The 20910-nt window shown below is 36.1% G+C and overlaps 2 protein-coding genes across 2 annotated transcripts in view; both read right to left on the bottom strand.

The window, feature by feature from the left end:
* Positions 1 to 1470: 1470 nt before the first annotated feature.
* Positions 1471 to 5094, bottom strand: LOC137402246 (uncharacterized). The gene is made up of 5 exons (XM_068088743.1): positions 4995 to 5094; positions 3013 to 3930; positions 2689 to 2853; positions 2238 to 2347; positions 1471 to 1620 (listed from the first exon to the last, which is right to left on the bottom strand). Exons 1-5 carry the CDS (start codon positions 5092 to 5094, stop codon positions 1471 to 1473), a joined length of 1443 nt encoding a protein of 480 aa, XP_067944844.1.
* A 787-nt stretch (positions 5095 to 5881) lies between these two features.
* LOC137402247 (malignant fibrous histiocytoma-amplified sequence 1 homolog) overlaps positions 5882 to 20910 on the bottom strand; it is a 41494-nt gene continuing 26465 nt past the window's right edge. The window contains exons 6-10 of the mRNA XM_068088744.1: positions 18686 to 18826; positions 6848 to 8856; positions 6506 to 6589; positions 6200 to 6354; positions 5882 to 5896 (exon numbers count right to left, since the gene is read on the bottom strand). Coding sequence (XP_067944845.1) covers positions 5882 to 5896; positions 6200 to 6354; positions 6506 to 6589; positions 6848 to 8856; positions 18686 to 18826 — 2404 coding nt within the window. The remainder of the gene's footprint in view (positions 5897 to 6199; positions 6355 to 6505; positions 6590 to 6847; positions 8857 to 18685; positions 18827 to 20910) is intronic.

The following is a 20910-nucleotide window of genomic DNA, read 5'->3' on the forward strand; positions in this document are numbered from 1 at the left end:
ACAGTTTTGAAATTTGCAAAGGTGTGTTCTCTTGTTATTTGAAATTGTAGTTGTGTTCTCTTGTTATTTGAAATTGTAGTTGTGTTCTCTTGTTATTTGGATTGATATCTGAAGACCACATAGAAAACCCAACAGCTCTTAAAAAGCTAATCAAGTAGCTACTCCTCATGAATATCCTCATTAAAACTTTCTTTTTTGTTCTTCTCTGCTATCAAGATGGCTGCCTGTTTTATTCATGTAAAATAAATCACAATATCAATAAAAGGTTTTAACAATATGTTCAACCATTAAAGTGAAAAGTGCAGAATAACTACAGTAGTTATACCCTCTTGTTTAGAAAGGACAACTCTCAAAATAATGAAGTAGTAACTGGTTTTCTATAAATAGCTAAAAAACAATACAGAATACGACAGCAGTTCTGTTTTCTCATTCAAAAAAGAAAAACACAAAATAAGAGAGAGATTGTTTCTTATACAATTGATGCTGACAGACAGCAATTAAGAACTCCTCATAAACTCTCTAAAACAACTTATTATATATCTATGGTCAGCCATCATAACCAACTGGAGGTATATTGAGTGATAGGATTATGTACATTATGTACAGGTGATAGATAAATAAACCCTATACTAGTGATATCAGGTAAGGTTATAAATACAGAGTCTGTGTACAGCAGGTAAAGTTATAGATACAGAGTCTGTGTACAGCAGGTAAGGTAATAGATACAGAGTCTGTGTACAGCAGGTAAGGTTATAAATACAGAGTCTGTGTACAGCAGGTAAGGTTATAGATACAGAGTCTGTGTACAGCAGGTAAGGTTATAGATACAGAGTCTGTGTACAGCAGGTAAGGTTATAGATACAGAGTCTGTGTACAGCAGGTAAGGTTATAGATACAGAGTCTGTATAAGCAGGTAAGGTTATAGATACAGAGTCTGTGTACAGCAGGTAAGGTTATAGATACAGAGTCTGTATACAGCAGGCAAGGTTATAGATACAGAGTCGATGTACGGCAGGTAAGGTTATAGATACAGAGTCTGTGTACAGCAGGTAAGGTTATAGATACAGAGTCTGTGTACAGCAGGTAAGGTTATAGATACAGAGTCTGTGTACAGCGGGTAAGGTTATGGATACAGAGTCTGTGTACAGCAGGTAAAGTTATAGATACAGAGTCTGTGTACAGCAGGTAAAGTTATAGATACAGAGTCTGTGTACAGCAGTTAAGTTATCATTTCACTTAAATACTCATCTTCATTGATTCTCAAACATATTAGGTCTGCTGTTAAATATTAACACAAGTATTTACAATAAGAAATGAGCCAATAGCATCAATGTTCTCCGCTATGTCAAGCTGACCTATTAACCAATGAGATGAGTTCATAAGAAGTACAACTATGAAAACAAGAGGAAGTTCCATGATTATTCTAGTTGATGGTCTGTCTGGTGTCAATGTAGGAACAGTGAGAAGTTGTCAGTCCTTGTCTTTTCTGAATCCAGGGAAGAGATAGAGTTTACGGAGTTTTGTAAAGGTGCAGCTGCTAGTTGGTACGTTACCTCCCTGAGTGTCGCATGACCTCGCATTCTGATCCGCCATACTGACTTGTCTCACCCGTGACTGTATCTAAAACAGGTACATAAATATTAAGAAGTGTTCTGTACTGCCAACCCAAAGTATGGAGCCATATAATTGGTTGAACTCTGCCAGGTCTTACACTAAGTAAAACACTAATCATTATGGAAAAGTAACATTCTTACAGAGTTTCATCTTTACTATAATAAGAACCGTCTCTGTCTGTCTGTCCGAAGTCACGCTATGTCTGCTGTGAAGATCAAAAAACTAAGATTCTAACGAGAATATTCAAATTCAAAGCTTTCAAGCACTGCACCAGTCACCTACCTGTTTACATTTAAGAATACTTGTATACATACTTATTACCCATGATGATCTCTCACGGTGCAAAGGTTGGCCAGCGTACTAGTTATTAATGATATTTGTTGAATGTGGTAGAGATACGATTCAGCTGAAAGGTGACCAGGGCGAAGGGAAATACAAATACTGAAATACATGGCTACAAAGTTGACATTGAGGAAAGGTAAAACAATTATCTTTACATATTAATACAACTTAAATAAATTGTACGCTTGACCCGAGGCCACTTCAAACAAGATATTCATTTGACCAATAGAGCTAAACATAGACGGAGAACATCTGGCTGAGGTTACAGAATATAAACTTACTATGTCAAAGAGAGTACGAACATCCCTATGATGAGCATGTTTATAGAATGTTGCTACCAGAACTCTGATAAACCATGAGCCAAGACTGTGAGACCTCGTGGATACATAAGCTGAAATAGACAAGAGAGAGAGATGTACATCTATAGAGCAATGAGCTAGTGACATACAACAGTAACAGATATGCAGATGCACAGTCCTTCTACAATCATATATGCATGAAGTAGTGTATCATCAGAGACAAGGAATATCAAGGAATCCCAGAGGGGCTGTACATAAACAAGCATATACTTACACCCACAAGTACATCTGAGTATAGAGTAAATAAGGATAATCATCTACAAGCACATTGTAGGAACTAAGGCTAGTCACAAGCAAAACAAATAATTACTTACAGTGGAAATACTTTGATAAAACTTGGTAAAGCACTTCTGAGACTAGACTCTGAACTTACATTCACTGCTGGCCTTCATGATGAAGAAATCATCAGCATTCAGAGTAGTTGGAGGTGGAACTGAAGTAGTTGGTGACTGAGGAGCTGATGTACTGTTAACTGTGGTTGACTGAGGAGCTGATGTGCTGTTAACTGTTGTTGACTGAGGAGCTGATGTACTGCTCACTGTGGTTGAATGAGGAGCTGATGTACTGTTAACTGTGGTTGATTGAGGAGCTGATGTACTGTTAACTGTGGTTGACTGAGGAGCTGATGTACTGTTAACTGTGGTTGACTGAGGAGCTGATGTACTGTTAACTGTAGTTGACTGAGGAGCTGATGTACTGTTAACTGTGGTTGACTGAGGAGCTGATGTACTGTTAACTGTGGTTGATTGAGGAGCTGGTGTACTGTTAACTGTGGTTGACTGAGGAGCTGATGTGCTGTTAACTGTTGTTGACTGAGGAGCTGATGTACTGCTCACTGTGGTTGAATGAGGAGCTGATGTACTGTTAACTGTAGTTGACTGAGGAGCTGATGTACTGTTAACTGTGGTTAACTGAGGAACTGATGCACTGTTAACTGTATTTGACTGAGGAGCTGATGTACTGTTAACTGTGGTTGATTGAGAAGCTGGTGTACTGTTAACTGTGGTTGACTGAGGAGCTGATGTACTGTTAACTGTGGTTAACTGAGAAGCTGATGTATTGTTAACTGTGGTTGACTGAGGAGCTGATGTACTGTTAACTGTGGTTAACTGAGGAGCTGATGTACTGTTAACTGTAGTTGACTGAGGAGCTGATGTACTGTTAACTGTGGTTGACTGAGGAGCTGATGTACTGTTAACTGTGGTTGATTGAGAAGCTGGTGTACTGTTAACTGTGGTTGACTGAGGAGCTGATGTACTGTTAACTGTGGTTAACTGAGGAACTGATGCACTGTTAACTGCGGTTGACTGAGGAGCTGATGTACTGTTAACTGTGGTTGATCGAGGAGCTGATGTACTGTTAACTGTGGTTGACTGAAGAGCTGATGTACTGTTAACTGTGGTTGACTGATTAGCTGACGTACTGTTAACTGTGGTTGACTGAGAAGCTGATGTACTGTTAACTGTGGTTGACTGAGGAGCTGGTGTACTACTAACTGTGGTTGACTGAGGAGCTGATGGACTACTAACTGTGGTTGTTTCAGTGGATGGACTGTGTATGATGGTAGATATTGGTGAAGGAAGAAACTCTGTACTTTCTCCAAAGTCTTGTCTCCCTAGATAACAGAATATTTGATTAGTTATGTTATATTTTAATACTATGTAAATCTCTGTAAAGGTATGGCCACACATAACGATTTTTTCGTTGGATTTGACCGAAATTGCGAAATGAACGAAAATAGAATTATTCGGCCAAAATTCACAGAATTGTCTGAGCTGTGCATGCACACTGAAATCGTCGACGCAACACCTAATTGGCTAAACCAATTATTAGCGAGCGCGATTCTCGCAGCTTTTGCAATCTTAATAGTCCAAAACTCATTTTGTGATTTTGGTGAGAACCAATGAAAAAATCATTACATGTGGCCGTACCTTAAATGTATGTTCATACTAGCAAACAGGAAGTGCATACATTGTGCAGTTAGACGCTGAGCGGTTATCGAACTAGTATAGATCGATAATCACGGTTATTGACCAGTATAGACCGTTGCCAGGTTCAGGTTTTGCCAGTGTTACACGTTTGGGGTTAGCGACAAAACTTCATTGCCCAGGGCAAACTTTCGGCTTTGTAGGTGACCCTATTGCGCATGCTTAATTTATTGTTTGCACATTAGCCAATAGCCAAGCAGCCGATATTCAGTGCAGATTTTCCACTGCAGTTGTGAAGCTCAATGATACGCAGCTAACCTTATAATACATACTTGTTTCTGTCAGCCAATGACTCATGTGTTAGAGTACTATGACACAATTTTGACAATACAAGCTACCATAGCTATTTGATTCGCTACCAAATTAATCAGTATAAAATTTTACATCAGTGGATGCAGATATGCATAACACATGCAGATAATTGTTTATTTCTGTTTAAGTACAGATACTATAAGTTAATTGATTAACTACTTACTAATAAGAAACTTGTTTCACACGTACTAAAGTCACACCAGGTGGTTCCATATACAAACACTGTGCTGAGTCACACTGCACGGCTTGTGGTACACAAAGAGTTAGGTTATCAAAAAGTTGATGAAACTGATATTTAGTCAAATAGTACTTATTCATCTGATCTTCTAAAAGTATAGCCTGTGTACCCAAACTGTGTATCCTTTATCAGGTGACAAACCTCCTGAGCACGCTTGCAAGATGACCAACTTGGGCTTGCCCTTCATAGCAGGGAAATCCCGTGGAGAGAGAAGGTCTTGGATATGGATGATGGGAATCATGTTACCCTCGATATCCAGCAGATGGTTACCACTTGTACCATGAGTCATGATTACTAGGACAAACATGCCCAGATTCTGGTGTTCCTCTCTCCCTGTTTCAATCTGTATTTCTCTGTAGATATCCTGGAAAAAATATAGTAACCCTGACTAGTACAGGTAAATACTTTTATGAATTCACATTCTTTTGTATGACTGCCAGATGGCAGGAAGTCGTTGAAATGTTGCTAGGAAACCTTACCTAACATTTAGAGAATGAAAACTAAAAATGAAGCTCTAAAACAAGACTAGGTTCACTGCAAACATAAATTACCATTAGGAGGCCTTGTATCAATGTCCCTCATCAGATGATCTGTTAACACCCTGACCACCAGCCCAAGACATACACTAGTTACAACAGTGTCTTACTTTACACAGAGTTTTATACCATGAGTTTAAATCAGCCAAATTCTACAATCTCTAAGCAGAAACAAAACTATGAGAGGACACACGGAGTACCTGTGCTCGCAGGTCTGTTAATTCGCTCTGTGACTTGGCAATATCAAACTTGAGGTCTTTGAACATCATGCTGAGATTTGTGTAGTCAAATTGGGAACCAGCTCTGTTACCGTGACCATAGCGAAAGTTCATATTGTTGATGATTAGAACTCTGCCCCTCACTGGTTCACTCATAGCATAGGCCTTTATAATACAATCATAGAGCCAGTGAATTTGTAACATAAGAGAACACAACTCTTTCTGTTTGTGTTTTGACAAAAACCTTATCATTAGCCTTACTCATCAGCTGAGTTCACGAGTCACAAGTCTACAAAGGATACAGAGAGAACTTATTCCAGTGAGAAGTTGTCTGCTCTTGACAATGCAATGCTTTATCAACAGCAAAGATTAACCATTCTTCTCTAATTGAGACAGCAACAGGTAACTTCAATTATATCACGGATCTCTGATGGTTCTTAACATTCTTAACATGCTATATGATATCCATATGAGTTTTTATGATCTTTATCATTTAACAAATTAACTTACCATGTCTATGCTCTTCCTGTGATGGGAGCTGTCAGCAGCATGTTAGTAACAAGTTATATATTAAACTGATAAACTATATTACCTTGTTAGACTGATACAGTTGCTTAATCTTCGGCTTCTTGACTATGCATAGTCGTAGCCTCATGACCTTGTCTGCTTTGGACTCATCACAATATCCTTGATCCTCCACATCTGACAAGTCACTTTCAGCCTCCTCAGAAGTGCTCTCCAGATGCCCTGAATATAACAGAGTTAATACTCTATGTTTCTGTTGTTATTATAGAGTATCAATGACTTTCCTCGTATTCACTCCCATCTTCATTTACTCTTATATAAACATTATATAAATCAGAGACTTAATGAGAACATCCATAGGGAAGAAGCTTACCAACTGTTTGGGGCGGACAACTCTCTCTTATTTCAGATATATGGTTCTCTAGGCTTTGTACATCAACAACAGTTAGCTGGTCACCTGCAAGTATGATGCAATTACTGATAGATAAAAGGTGTCAACTAACCAAAGCATTTCATAATCTACAAAGACGTCTCCAGAACGGTTAAATCTGATTCCTATTTGCAACTGAAGGACATCATAAGGATCGTCATCAATACTGTCTAACAAAAAGATTTCAATATCTGGAGGAAAATTGGTAAATTCTTGCATTTAGCCAACTGACTGAGACCTTGACTGAGACTAAATTCAATGAAAAGGATGCGAGAGGTGACTCACAAGGAAGTCTGAGAGGCTTGGGAACCGAAGGTTTCTTATCATTTCTCAGCTTGTCACAAACTGGACAGACAACCTTGGACAGAGGTGAACGCGTAGCAGGCAGTTTAGTACAAGTAATGCTGTAGTCACAGTCGATAGGATAAAACCATTTAGGGTCAACATAGAAATGAGGCGCAGGGTTTTGTCCGATGAGACACTGAGAACAGTAGAGAAGAACTTCAGCATGACTCCCTTTCCACACGGCGTAAAGCTGGTTAAGAATAGCTTTAATTGTCACTATTAAATGTTCCCAGGAAGCTGGTAGCTGTGCCACTGTAGTACCAACTCTCAATGAGACCACTCGGTTAGTTAAGTCATGATTCAGAATTGTGGTAAACTCCTCATTGTGTACCACAGCTCCATCATTCCACACCTTTATGTTTGACAGCAGACTTGAGCAGAGTTTCAGGACAGCAACAGTCATAAGTTGATATACATAAGGAGGTGGAGATAGACCACTTAGGGCAATGTCCAGTTGGAGAGGTACATTGTCATCCAAAGGATACGTTTTTTCTACGGAAGTAGTTGTAAAGTATGGAAGGATATATGATCGTTTTTCGGAGTTGTGTTCTATTGGACCATTCAAGATGGCGAAGCTCTTTAAAAGTTGCATGGATATTTCAACAGGTAACTCACTACTGTTCTTCAGGAGATCTACGAGCAAGACTTCATCCATGATGCCACTAGTAGTAAACTGTGCTACGAACTCTTTGTACTTCCATTTACTGACCCATTCTTCCTGGTGTGTGAAAGGAACAAACTCTTCGACCCTCTTTTCCCATTGTTGCTCTGCTGTGTGGTGGAACAAGAGAGCTATCATCTCAGTAATGATAGGAATCTTGTGGAATATGTAACTGGACAGACCTTCGGTTCTCTCGAACCACAAGATCTGCCCAGTATTATGCATATAGCGCAAAATGGTTTTAGAATCAGTGTCTGAGAATTCGTTCTCTACCTTCAAAAGAGAAATGTAAGTTTCTTCTTCTCGTTCTATGAATCTCTCTATACGCTCCCAAAGTAACGGAATTTCCATGATTAACTTCTGACACCGTGTCTCCAAGTTTGCTCTTAAACCTTTAATGTTAGATACTTCGCAAAGGTCATTGCCAAACTCGAAGATATCCTGAGGGTTAAAGAGAGGCTGGTCAGTGTTAGTAAGATGGATGATAGGACTGGATTCTTTTGGAAATTCCCCACAGCACCGCTCGTAGTCTCTGAGTAACTCCTTTCTTGCTGCTTCTGAAATAGAGAGCAACTTTTCTCTACAATCTTTCACCAACTCAGTATCCAGCTTGTCAGTGTGTGTGAGAACCAATACAGGTGGATCTAATCTTGGACTGGCCAAGTAGAGATGAGACAGCCAGTCTATACAGAGTCTTCTTATACCTTCTCTACACCCTGCAGATAGATATGAGTTAAACTCTTCCATGTTGACTACAAGGAGTGGAATGCATCGCTCCCGTATGACTAGCTGGTAGGCCATCTGATAGATATCATGGCCACCATAGTCTATAAACTTGAGAGGAGAGTTGTTCAGGTCTTCCATTTGAAACACTTTGGTTGTCTCATCGAATGGTGAATTTATCTCTCTGTAGGTAAGTTCCCTTTTACCGGACTGCAGACTTTTAATGAGACTGCTTTTCCCTGCTCCAGTCATACCAACAACTGCGACTGGTACTTTGAGCTGATCTACTCCTTTTCCTTCCACCAGATCAGCAAAGTATTTATTTACAGCATCAATACCTAATTTATATACTGCGTACGGGGGAGACTGGAGAGAGAAACAACCATCACAATCTAGCTCTGTGAGTTGCTCTAGCTTAGCGATTTGACTACTTATTCTTATTAACTCCCTATTGAAGCAGAGATTTAACTCCTTCAGATTAGTCATACGGTAGACGACTGAAGGTAGTTCTACCAGGTTGTTGAATGATAGATCCAAAGACCTCAGCTGAGTCTCACAGTCCAGTCTGCAACAGAGAATATTATAGACTTATAGTTGTTAGGGTCAAGGTAAACACAATCAACCATAATGCTGCATGTTGGTCATGTTAGTTGAACTAAAAATATATAATTACACAAATAAATTTAACTGCGAATAAAATATGGCTAGTAGTTTTACACATGAATTAGGCAATCCTCGGCGTGCTTATAATTTAACTGCAAAATATATTTAATATGAAACAAATATTTAATATAAAAGGTATTTAATGTGAAACCATAATATATTAAATCTAAAATGCCTGACTTAGGAGAACATTAGAGGGCAGGTTTTTTAATAAGATATTTCAAACACGGAACCATAAAAAACAAGCATGTTATTCCCACATCAATTCTGCTGTCATACTAAAAGTGTTGAACAGCGATAATCAGCTCTCTGCTATTATTAGAAACTACTGAGATTCTCATTTTAAATAATGTTAAAATATTTACTAAATTTTACTTACAAGTTTTGATATAATATTTATTTTATTAGCTGGAGTTCACAGCATACTTAAAAGTATTCAGTGTATGGCAGCCTTACTAAGTCTTCAACTGCGTGTCGAGAAACAGACTATCAGATAGTCTACATGTAGCTTTAGTCATAAGTTTAGTATTTTAACTCTTTGTTATAAAAATCATAATACAAGACACCCTGAAAAGACTGAGGGATGAGAGGAGTGAAGGAAGGAGAGATTAAGGGCACCTTAAAATTCCCAATGCATACTTTAGAGGTACCTGTAACAGACTGTCTAATAATACGTATCAGGTAATGAGGTGAGTGATCAGTATTTGTATAGTTCTACAAGCATCCATAAATTTGGAGTTATCTTCTACATGCTGATTTGAGCAACGTGACAGATATGGTAATTACTATTGTATATCGCAGTTCTGCATACGAATACACTAATAAATCTTTAGCATACACACATGTGCTTGTCGTCAACGCAAGCATATGGCTATCAGAGCCTTTAAAATATTCACAAAGATCTCAGGCTACAATTTTGCAGACACATCACCTACTATGCACTTATCCATTGTCGATAGAGAATTGCATTGCAAGAATTTTGCAAGACAATTGCAGAATTCACTGATTTACTGAATGACGATCTGCTTCAATCCGAATCCTTTCAATCACTGAATCAGCACGATCTACTGAATAACAACAGAATTATAACCTGGCCTCTAGTTTCAGTGAAGATGCCTCAGACCTTTTTGAGCATAAGATGGTGAAAGATAGGGGCAGACAGAGTATGGTTAGAGCTGACAGGTGTTATACTGCTGAGGAAGATATGAGAATGCTGGTATATCTATCTTTGTGTATGAGTCTCTTCTATCTACTAAACTAGAGTAAAAGGAATAATTTTACTACTCATGAATACATATACTAACAAGAAACATTGTACAATTGATTGTAGTAAGTCAACTAGTTATTTACTACTAGACATCTCTAGTTTTAACAAACTTTTAATTTCTCATTTCACCTAGCTATAATAAATCACCATGAACAGGTAAGAGGTATGCAGTAATGAGAAGTCTAGATATTCGAGGGCAATAATAATAATGATTGTTTCTAGTATCAAACCAGCTGTGTTACCAGGCATTGCCCGGGTAATAAAAAAGTCATCAGACAGAAAATTTGATATGCATTTAACATATAACAAAATTTGCCATTCTAACTTTCAAACTACATATCATGAGAGAAGTGCTTTGTCTAAATAAGTTAATAGATTAATTAATTAGTTTCAAACTTTGTCAAACAACAATAACTTTAAAACTTTATATCATGAGGAAATGATTTTGTGCAGAACAGGTTCTTCTCTTTGGATGCATTAGACAATGTGTACTTTCTGAGAATACATGTATTTAACAGATTGATGAAAAATATGACAGAATATGGTAGTATTTTGTAGTTGAAACTTTAGTAGAGCAATGTCTGTCAAAAATGGTTGAATGAAAAATTAATATTAATAATAAAGATTGGAAACTAAGTAATAGGATACGAAACAGCATAGGAAAATGAATGTTTAAATTTCAAACACGACATTACACTCCAATTACATGTATGTTTAAAAAATGCAAGTTGAAATAAAAAAGATAATGCAACAAACTTTAAAGCCTTATATTATAAACTTCAAAAGTTAAACGAAGTTTATAAATGTAATAAGAGAATGTAAATCTATCTATATATACATTTCTCAAGGTATGTAAATGTATGTAAATATAAGAGTGAGGAATAACTGATACACGATAAGTTTTACAGTAAATCTCACAGATAATCTAACAGATAATCAGTAATCTTCCAAATGTTTGTGGTAAAATGTGAAACTTATTATGAATTACTAATTGGTTAAGTTTAAAATGAAAGATGTAAAAGCTAATACACAAAGCAAACCCTGATAGGAACATACAAACAAAAATGTTTTAATTTGAACTAAAAGAAATAACGTAAAAAGATTGTTTAAATGAACAAAATATTTATTCCTATTTAATGGTTGTGGAGCGCAAGGTACCAAATCAGAATCCAAAAAACATACTGTGGCCTACTGTAGCTGGAAAAATGTATTCTGAGCTAGAATAAATAAGTAGAGAACTAAATGTAAATGTAGATTGGAAAAAATAGCAAGTATGTAAACGACGAAACATATTATTTGGTAATGATACAATTAATACAAATTGCGAAAACAAAAATCGTTATGACCAAATAAAAAGCACTAGAACAGTCGCCAAATATTTATTTCGAGAGAGAAACGTTTGTTGATACGGTTTGGCGAAAAGCATCGTAATTTATGAGGGCGTAATGACCTGTGGGCGCATAGTATCAATAAATATGTCATTTAGCTGAAATTTTATCATTAAATGATTTTGTTTGCGAAACCATTTTACCGAAACGAAAAACTCTGAACTCGCCATTGCGAGCAACTGATTCTCTTAATAACGCATTTAATCAGTACACAATTTGCCAAATTTTAAGCTCGTAGATGAATTATTGTCGATATCGTGAGGCTGAACAAAATAGCCCGTGACGAAGAAGCATCGGGCGGCATATACATAAGTCCCAAAATATTTCTTCCTCACAGCTTCGTAATGTGTGGTCGCTTTGCTAAAATAATTAGTGTGTAGTTATGATATATCAAATATAATAACGCCATAGATTGAAATTTCCTAAGTGGGTGTTTGTAACATGTGGACACAATGCTAAAATAATTGCTATAGCCGAACAATCAAACCTAGAACACACATACAACATACTTTGTGAAATATATATATATATATAGATGATGTGTACGATTTTATACAGAAACTATTAATTAAATATTTTTGAAGCTTCCATTTGCGGTCTAAAGACTCCATTTCAACTTTAACTAGCTGAAAGCTGTAACTATAAGCCATGTAACTAGTTTATATTTTCTCTGGTAGTTTTAGCTAGTAAATTAGGTTAATTAGTAGAATTCATGCTCACTTCTCACTTGAAGAAATTTGAGGAAAATGCATTGATCAATGCTCATCTTTGAATTCCACAAAGTTTCAAATTATTGGCTTGACCTACTTATGCTTTTGTTGAACATGTGTTCATTTTGTAATTGTCCACTCTTGATCTATCTAACTCCCGAATTAAAAGCTTACAGTAGATACATGTTAGAATAAAAACTAAGAATCAGTAGATTTAGTTTTCTATAAGTGAGTCTTCATCAAAGTAGGTCAGTTGTAAAATACAGTATGCTTATATCACACTTGTTTTATTAATACAGTATGTTTATGTTTCTCCATCTGTAGAACTGTGGTGTCAGTGTGGAAACTACCATGCATGGAGATAGAGAGAGATGAATATATGATGCACAAACCATGATAGCGGTATTCTGTTCCTCAGATAGGTCTCAAGTGTGATGCAGAAGTGGGGAGATTAAAGACCTTATAACTTGTAAAACCAGGTCCACTGAGAGTGGCCCATTATAACTACCGACACTACCATGGTAAGTTTTGTAACTATATGGATTTGTGTTGCAAACGTTTTCACTATTTGTTATAAATTCCAAGCGACATTCAATAAGTTATCAATAGATCCTAAAAGTTTAATATTTTGTTAGCACCCAAGTATCCAGATGCGTGAACCTGAAACCATCGGAACGACTGACGATAATGAGATGTCCAACATGGTATGTAAAGACAGAGGATGTCATGCACCTACAGATCATTGGTATTTTGGACATACCCAGAAAGACTTACAAGAGCAGAGTGGAGACCACTACCAACCTGTGGAAACAACATAGTGAGAGCTACATATCTTAGGATCAAAGATGAGGAGGAATATCCAGATACGACACATACAGAGGGTGAGTTCCCTGCTGTAGAGAGAATTTTTGATTATATGAGTTGAAATTATGTGAGTGGCCTGACTTGGATGGAAGTTTTTAATGAACACTTTTTGATGAGATGAAACTTTTTTGGCTTATAAAGATTATGTAATGAAATAATAAGGTTAAAGATAATGCAAAACATAGTCTTAAAAATTATCATGTAAAATATCAATTGCATAATCATCAGTAAAAAAATGACTTGCAGGAAATATTAAATACATCTTAGCTCTGTTGCCACTTGTGCTCATAACTTGTCTGATAGATGGATTTATGAAGTGTAATCAGATCTAGGCTCATCGATAGTCTCATTGTATCTATAGCAGTGATTTTCAACCTTTTTGAGTCGCATCACATTTTTCACATTTCAAAGTTCTGATGCACACTATGAAGAAAAGTAGTGGCAGGTACTTGCTACTATTGACAGGTACTTTTGCATAGCTCAACTCAATTCTAATGAAAGTAATATTAAAGATGTGGCTGCGTCAAAAGGTCGATTTAATGAAATTAAGACCAATAAAAGGCTAAAACATCAGCTACAATTTGATGTCATTTTCGTCTTTGTAGACCAACCCTGTCCAGAGATATATGCATTTGAATGAGGCTATCTTTTAAAACGCTCACATTCCAGCAGGTGCTTCATTCGCGACGTAACTATAGTGATACATCTGAAAAGAGTCCACGAGCAATAAATATAAGGTTGCTTCATTAGCCAATCATCAGGACAAAATTTTTATGTAGGTCGTAATAAATGTTATCACTCATAAAACGCGTTGTCTGTGATATCAAATTTAGGGATTTTACTCTATTATTAAATCGCATGGACATCGATATTTACTAAATTAATTAACATCGTTACTTTAACGAATTACTCGATCGACGCGTTTTATTGACGAATAACAGAATTGTAAAAATTGCCCTAAAGTTACTGCGAAGGTGACTTCGAGTTTTCTGGGCATCAGGTGATAAAAGTGCTACGGAGGAAAATAGGAGAATGGAGGTAAATTTATCTTTTACTTTGAGTCTCCTATAGAGTTTCCTGTTGAGTTTACATTCAGATTATATTTCCCTGTTTGAGGTTATAATGTAATTTCCTGCGCGTGCGAGGTACGTATGTACAGTGAGTTTTTGACGGCTCCTTTTTAATCCATAGCATCTAGCAATACAATGGCTTAGATTGATGAATATACTAAAGGTAATATTTTTAGTACTCATTAATACATGTACTAATTAATAAAATTATAACTATTTGCTATCACTAATCATCGTTTTATAAATTTTTATCGTTTCACCTAGCTACATTTGCTTCAAATTTTCTGTGGCAGTTTTATCTACTAAATTAGATTTATGATTTGATTTTAGATGTGCACTTCTCACTTGTAGAAAGTGAAGAAAATCGATTGATCAATGCAAGTCTTTAACTTCCGGAACCAAAGCTTCGAATCGTTGGCTTGGCGTACTTATGCTTTTGTTAAACATTTATTCATTTTTAAAATTACACTCGCAATCTATCTAACTCCTAATTTGAAAGCTTTCAGTAGATACGCTACTGAAACCTATTTCATTTGTTTTATTGATTACATGATGTTTATGTGGTCCCACCAGCCGAAGCAGCTTTGTCAGTGTGGAAACTGCCATAAATGGGAAAGAGAGACTTGAATGTGTGCTGCATAAACCATGTTTTGTTTGAGTTTGCTGCAGTAGATGAATTTGTCTTATTGTATCAGCTGAAACTATGTGAGTAGCCACGACTTGATGAATATTTTTAATAAAAGCTTTCTGCCAAGATGAAAATTGTTTTGCTTGTAAAAATTATATAATAAAATAATATTGTTGAAGATAATGCAGAACATGATTTGCAAAACATGGAATATATCATAGTCCCGTTGACACAAGTGCTGAAATCTTTTCTAATAGATGGATTTATGAAGTGCAATCAGAGCTGTATGGACAGGTTCTTTTGCATAGCTCGACCATTTGTTTAGTACTTGAATCAACTAATCAAATGTGACCAGTAAATTTGTTCTACTCATTGATACCAATAATGACTCGACAACATTGAGAGTCGACTATACAACTTTACTTACGATAGTAAGAAACTAGTTTTCGGTGAGGGCAATGATATACAGCCCACCCCCAGGATAGGCGATGGGCATAATGTGGGCGGGGCTTTTGGGAGGCTGTATATCATTAGTGTGTTTAGCGACGAAACTGGGCCGATACAAAGACCTTATTCTACATAGTTTGCTTGACAGAATTACCGTAGACCGGTAGAATTGGTAGTCAGTACTAAGATGTTTACACAGCATTTAGAAGAAGCTAATATGACAAGTTTTTAATTTTCCTTGTTTGAGGCCTTTAAGACATTGGTAATAATGTATTTGTACCTGGATTTAAAATTTTATTCTAGCCAACACGAGCAAATACAAAATAAAACATATGCCAATAGAGCCGCGTAGGACGAGACTTTTATCGCAATAGCCAATGTGAATACGAAAGATAGAGACAGGTTGTATCATGCGTTATATCATTTTGAGCAAGTCTGGGCATGTCTTTTTGGCCTGAGCGTTTTTACCGCGATCGAATTTTTTCGATTTTAATCTTCAAATATCTTGACTATGAGATCGCCTAACACAACAAACAACATATCAACTGATAGACAACGAAAAATACTTCCTTTTAAAATCAACTCAAATTTGACGCAGCCACATCTTTAAGAGCTACTCGAAAGATTATATGCTCCACACTACAAAGTGAAAACAGGGGAGTCCATACCATAATCCACCAACCAGCTGCAGGAAGGGCTTTATTAACTACTTTTTGCATTTTGCTAGACAAGTTTATTTACAGAGTTGAATGGGTGGGTATATTGATTTATGTCATGTTTTGCATTCGCTATTTTGGTCCACTCAAAAAACCGTTTGTTTTGTATTTAATCAACAAATCAAAAGTGATCAGTAGATAACTTTCTACAAATTGATACTAATAATGACTAGATAACGTTTACTATACATAATGTTTTAAGGGATGCAGTTCGTCTCACCTAATATTCAAACATTATTTTTAAAGATGCAGCTTGCTAGTTTTTATCTATAGGAACTCGCTGAATGCTAGGTGTTGCACGGGTAATAAAATAATTACCCATGCAAGGAATTTGAGTAACTTACCTGGTAAGTTAGTAAAGGTAAGCTCACATTTACTAAAACAATTACAGTGCTATTTATTACATTTACTAGGACAATTGAACAATTATATGAACAATTGCACAGCTACCTATTGTCTGTTTTGTTGACATATTTGACGATCTATCACGACAAGTTAAAATCTCATGAAAGTTGTATATAGTAAGAAGTATGGAAATAGTTGTAAGTATATACATATATAGTAGATGCACATGTTGTTTTTTCTTTTGAAGGTCCAAAATAGATTAACATTAAAACCAAAATTAGAGAACTCACCTGATTTGACACTTTATGTTATATGAACAATTTTTACGTAGTATGAAGCAAAAACTTTCCATAAATTCTTATCGTTATCTGGAATTTACGTTACAAGAGCATCTACTGTACTTTATTAACGAATCAAAAGTAACCAGTAGAAAATCTTCTAGAAATTGATACTAATAATGACTAGATAACTTTGACTATACATAACTCTTTAGGAATGCAGTTGGTCTCACCTTATATTCGAACATATTCTTTTCAAAGATGCAGCTTACTAGTTATTATCTAGGAACTAGCTGAATGCCAGGTGTTGCACGGGTAATAATATAATTACCTGTGCAATGAATTTAGCAACTTACCTGGTGAGTCAGTAAAGATTAGCTTACCATTACTATAACAATTGCAGCGTTTGCAGACAGATTAATAATCACTAAACTGTCAACTGCGCTAGTTAATGACCCTAAGCACTTTTGTTAGTCTGCCAACCAGCAGGTTCTGAGATGAAATCCTCTGTGATGCGGATTTTTTATTCCTAGATTATAATGCTATAGCTGGACATACACAAGACACACAGACTTTATGATTTATATATATAGACTAGTTTCCTGTGTGGGTAGCAACTGAGAACTTCGCTGATACAAAGGATGAACTAAGTTTACTAGACAACCTAATTACTGTAGACAGACAGAATCATAGTCTGATACTCATATGTTTACACAGAGGAAACTAATGGGACATATATTAATTACCTTATTTGAGACATTTGAGACACCTATAGCAATATATATGTAGCTGGACTTATAATCTTATTCAAACAACTATGAACAAATACAAAATATATGCCAATAGAGCTGCGTAGTACTCGACTTTGAGAGCAATAGCTGGTGTGAATATGAGTGAGAGACAGGCAGTCTCCCGGCTAAGTACATAATTCTGGGCTAATCTGGGTACATCTTTTACTTCTGAGTGTTTTAACAGTGATAAAGTTTTGTCAATTTTAATCTTGAAACATCTTAGCAGTCAGATCACCTCAAACATTAAAAATAATCACAAATAATAGAATAATACCTGTACTCTCTGATAAAATTTACTAAAATGTTGTGCAAGTGCATCTTTAAAGCTAAAATTTGTGGATTTTCTTTTGGATAGTTTTTGGTAATCTGTTGCCAAGGAGTTTCCCCATTCTGGCCAACAAAGCCATTATGACATTGCTTCTGTTTACAACCAAATATCTGTTTGAGTTGAGCTTCCCAAGTTTTACAGTAATAAAAACTAAAAACAGAGAGATAGAGAACTGTTGAGGAAGAGCTTTGTGTGTATCTTTCTATCATTCCTACAAGGATATCCATGTTTTCATTCGGGTCCATGTTTCCCACTAAGTGAGTGTAAAAAGGCATTAAAAACTTAACTGTATGTATTACAGTGTTAGAGTGTCATTCTGTGTCATTTTGCTTGGTAGTGTGACTCAGAACTTTGTGAATGTGAAAAATGTGCTGCGGTTCAAAAAAGGTTGAAAATCACTGGTATAGATATGATGAGCCTAAATGCTGATGTTTGTCGGCAAAATTTATAATTAAACAATGAAATTATCCGTACATTAAACATATCATACAAATAAAATCCTTAGAAGCTCCAAAGGTAGACAAGGTTTGAGATTCTACATTCTACATGCTAGCAGAATTCTCTTCTAACTAACAATTCACATACATTATTCACATCCTGTGTGTGAAATTCCCTAAAAGCTCCAAATCAATCAACAAGAGTTGCCTTGAAATTTTCAATATTTAAACAGTTTTAAACAATTCAACCAAGTGAGTCTTCTTAAAAATTTAGAGATGTTTTGCAACCTAACTTTGGTTATGGTAAGAATAATCACATACAGGATTATAACAACTACAGACAACATCATAAAAGGGCCATGACCCATACACAGGTCCTACACTTCCAGTGTATAATCTGTATATATCTGTATAATAGCTCATCCATCAGACCAATAGAGGTATCCAATATTTGTACACTACCTCTGTGGGAGGTCTCTCAGCTGACAGCTCATGAGTGAGAGACTCTCCAGTGTTCCTATTTCACTAATCACTGGAGGGAGTCCTGCACTGAAGTTGTTGCCATAAAGGTTTAACTCCTTCAGTCTCTTGAGAGACTTGAGACTGTAGAAATATAATAATAATACTTGAGTCTGTAATTTAATATATTTTACTAATACTAGGTCAGCTGACCCCGTGACCCCAGCATGCCAGTAAACATATAGTCCCAGAGTATGTCTAAGGAAGACAGACATTATGAGTTTATGGCTGCATGTAGACATGAATAATTGCATATTCAATGATAGACATAAAAGTGTGTAGTAGGAAGGCTTTTGATTTTACCTAAAAATATAACAAAAGATACAGCTGTTAAGCTGATACAGCTGAAAAATATATGCCAATAGAGCCACGTAGTACTCGACTTTGAGCGAGCAAAAGACGGACAGTCTCGTGACATGTACATCATTTTAGGCAAGTCTGGACGCATCTTTTTTTTTCTCCAAGCGTTTCACTGCAATATGGTTTCGTTGATTTTAATATTGAAACATCTTAGCAGTCAGATCACCTCAAACATAATAAACAATTACAAATAATAGAATAATACTGATATTTTCTGATAAAATCAACTAAAACTTTGCTGATTTTCTTTTTGATAGTTTATGGTTGTTTGTTGCTAGTTTTCGAATTCTGGCCATTAAACACAATTATACACAAATGAAAATCCTTAGAAGCTCCGAACGTAGACAAGGTTTGAGATTCTATATTCTACATCAGATAGTCTACATGTAGCTTTAGACAAGTTTAGTATTTCAATTCTTTGTTTTATAAATCATAATACAAGACATCCTGAAAAAACTGAGGGGATGAGAGGAGTGAAGGAAGGAGAGATTAAGGGCACCTTAAAACTCCCTATGCATTATTTAGAAGTACCTGTGACAGACTGTCTAGTAATATGTCTCATGTAATGAGGTGAGTGACCAGCACTTGTCTAGGCCTACAAACATCCATAAATTTGGGGTTATCTACTACATGCTGATTTCAGCAACACGTGACAGACATGGTAATTACTATATTGAAGTTCTGCAAACGAATACACTGAGAAATGTTTAGCATATGCCTATGTGTTTGTCATCAAAGTGGGCATTTGTTTATCAGAGCCTTAAAAATATTCATAAAAATCTCAAGCTACAGTTTTGCAGACACATCACTTACTATGCACTTATACATTGTCGATGGAGACAAACCATCTCAGATATCATTGACCTTGGCATAGCTGAATCAAGACAAAATATATCTTACTTCTAAAATTGGAATATGAATGCATTTTGTGTACCTAGTTGTGTCTCCCCTACACATAAGGAATTCTAAAGTACCCTAAATGATGGCCATGATGGAGAGATCAAAGAGAAGAGGAGTCGTCGTACTATGCCAACTCAACACTGATTCCTATGTGTCCTCATCAAGTTTTGTGTGAAAACACATATCATTGGATGAGAGCAATAAACGAGGTATATGCTCACCCATAAACTGGGAGTATCTTCCACCCGTAAGTTACAATTATATGCAATGTACTCTGTAAATATTCTATTGAATAGAGCAGTAATTTTCAACCAGTGTGTCTGATAATCTCTTACAGCACACTAGTCAGCTGTAAGAGATTCTCAGGTGTGCTGTGAAAAATTATCAATAAATGGTCTTTTTCTAACTTCATCTACATTCTTATTGGGTGTTGTCAGTCCATATGTTTCTGCTCATAAATCGGAGAGCATAAATATGATCACAAAAATTCCTCATTTATGCAAGGTGGTTGGTTATACTTGGTTATAGATGGCTTGTTAGAGGTTAGCAAAGTTGGTTGAGCATTTTTCTTCAAAAACCAAAGTTCATGAGTTCAAGACCTGTCCAAAGCATTTCAGTTTTTTTCCGATTGGTACAACTATTCTGAGGCTTTGAAAGGTGGCTGATTAGCTCAGCTGGTTAGAGAGTTAGTCTAATAAGCTGAATGTCAAGGGTTCAAGTCCCATATTGACCAACATTTTAGTCATCTTATTAATTACATGTACAGAATTGTGTGATTATATGAAAGTTGGTACATTTAAAACAACTGCTACTGTAACACAAAAATAAAATGCTTTGACATCCATACTGCATTTTATCATTTCTGATAATTGAATATTGATTCAAAAGTCACCTTTTATTAACTACGA

This window comes from Watersipora subatra, chromosome 8, assembly GCF_963576615.1.
Source record: "Watersipora subatra chromosome 8, tzWatSuba1.1, whole genome shotgun sequence".
Taxonomy (NCBI): domain Eukaryota; kingdom Metazoa; phylum Bryozoa; class Gymnolaemata; order Cheilostomatida; family Watersiporidae; genus Watersipora; species Watersipora subatra.

Excerpts from the sequence above, each read along its gene's own strand:
- LOC137402246 (XM_068088743.1), bottom strand. The coding sequence starts at position 5,094 with ATGATTCCCATCATCCATATCCAAGACCTTCTCTCTCCACGGGATTTC. Across the intron at positions 3,931-4,994 it reads CTTGCAAGCGTGCTCAGGAG|GGAGACAAGACTTTGGAGAA; the intron begins GTTTGTCACCTG and ends TCTGTTATCTAG. Across the intron at positions 2,348-2,688 it reads CATGAAGGCCAGCAGTGAAT|CTTATGTATCCACGAGGTCT; the intron begins GTAAGTTCAGAG and ends TGTCTATTTCAG.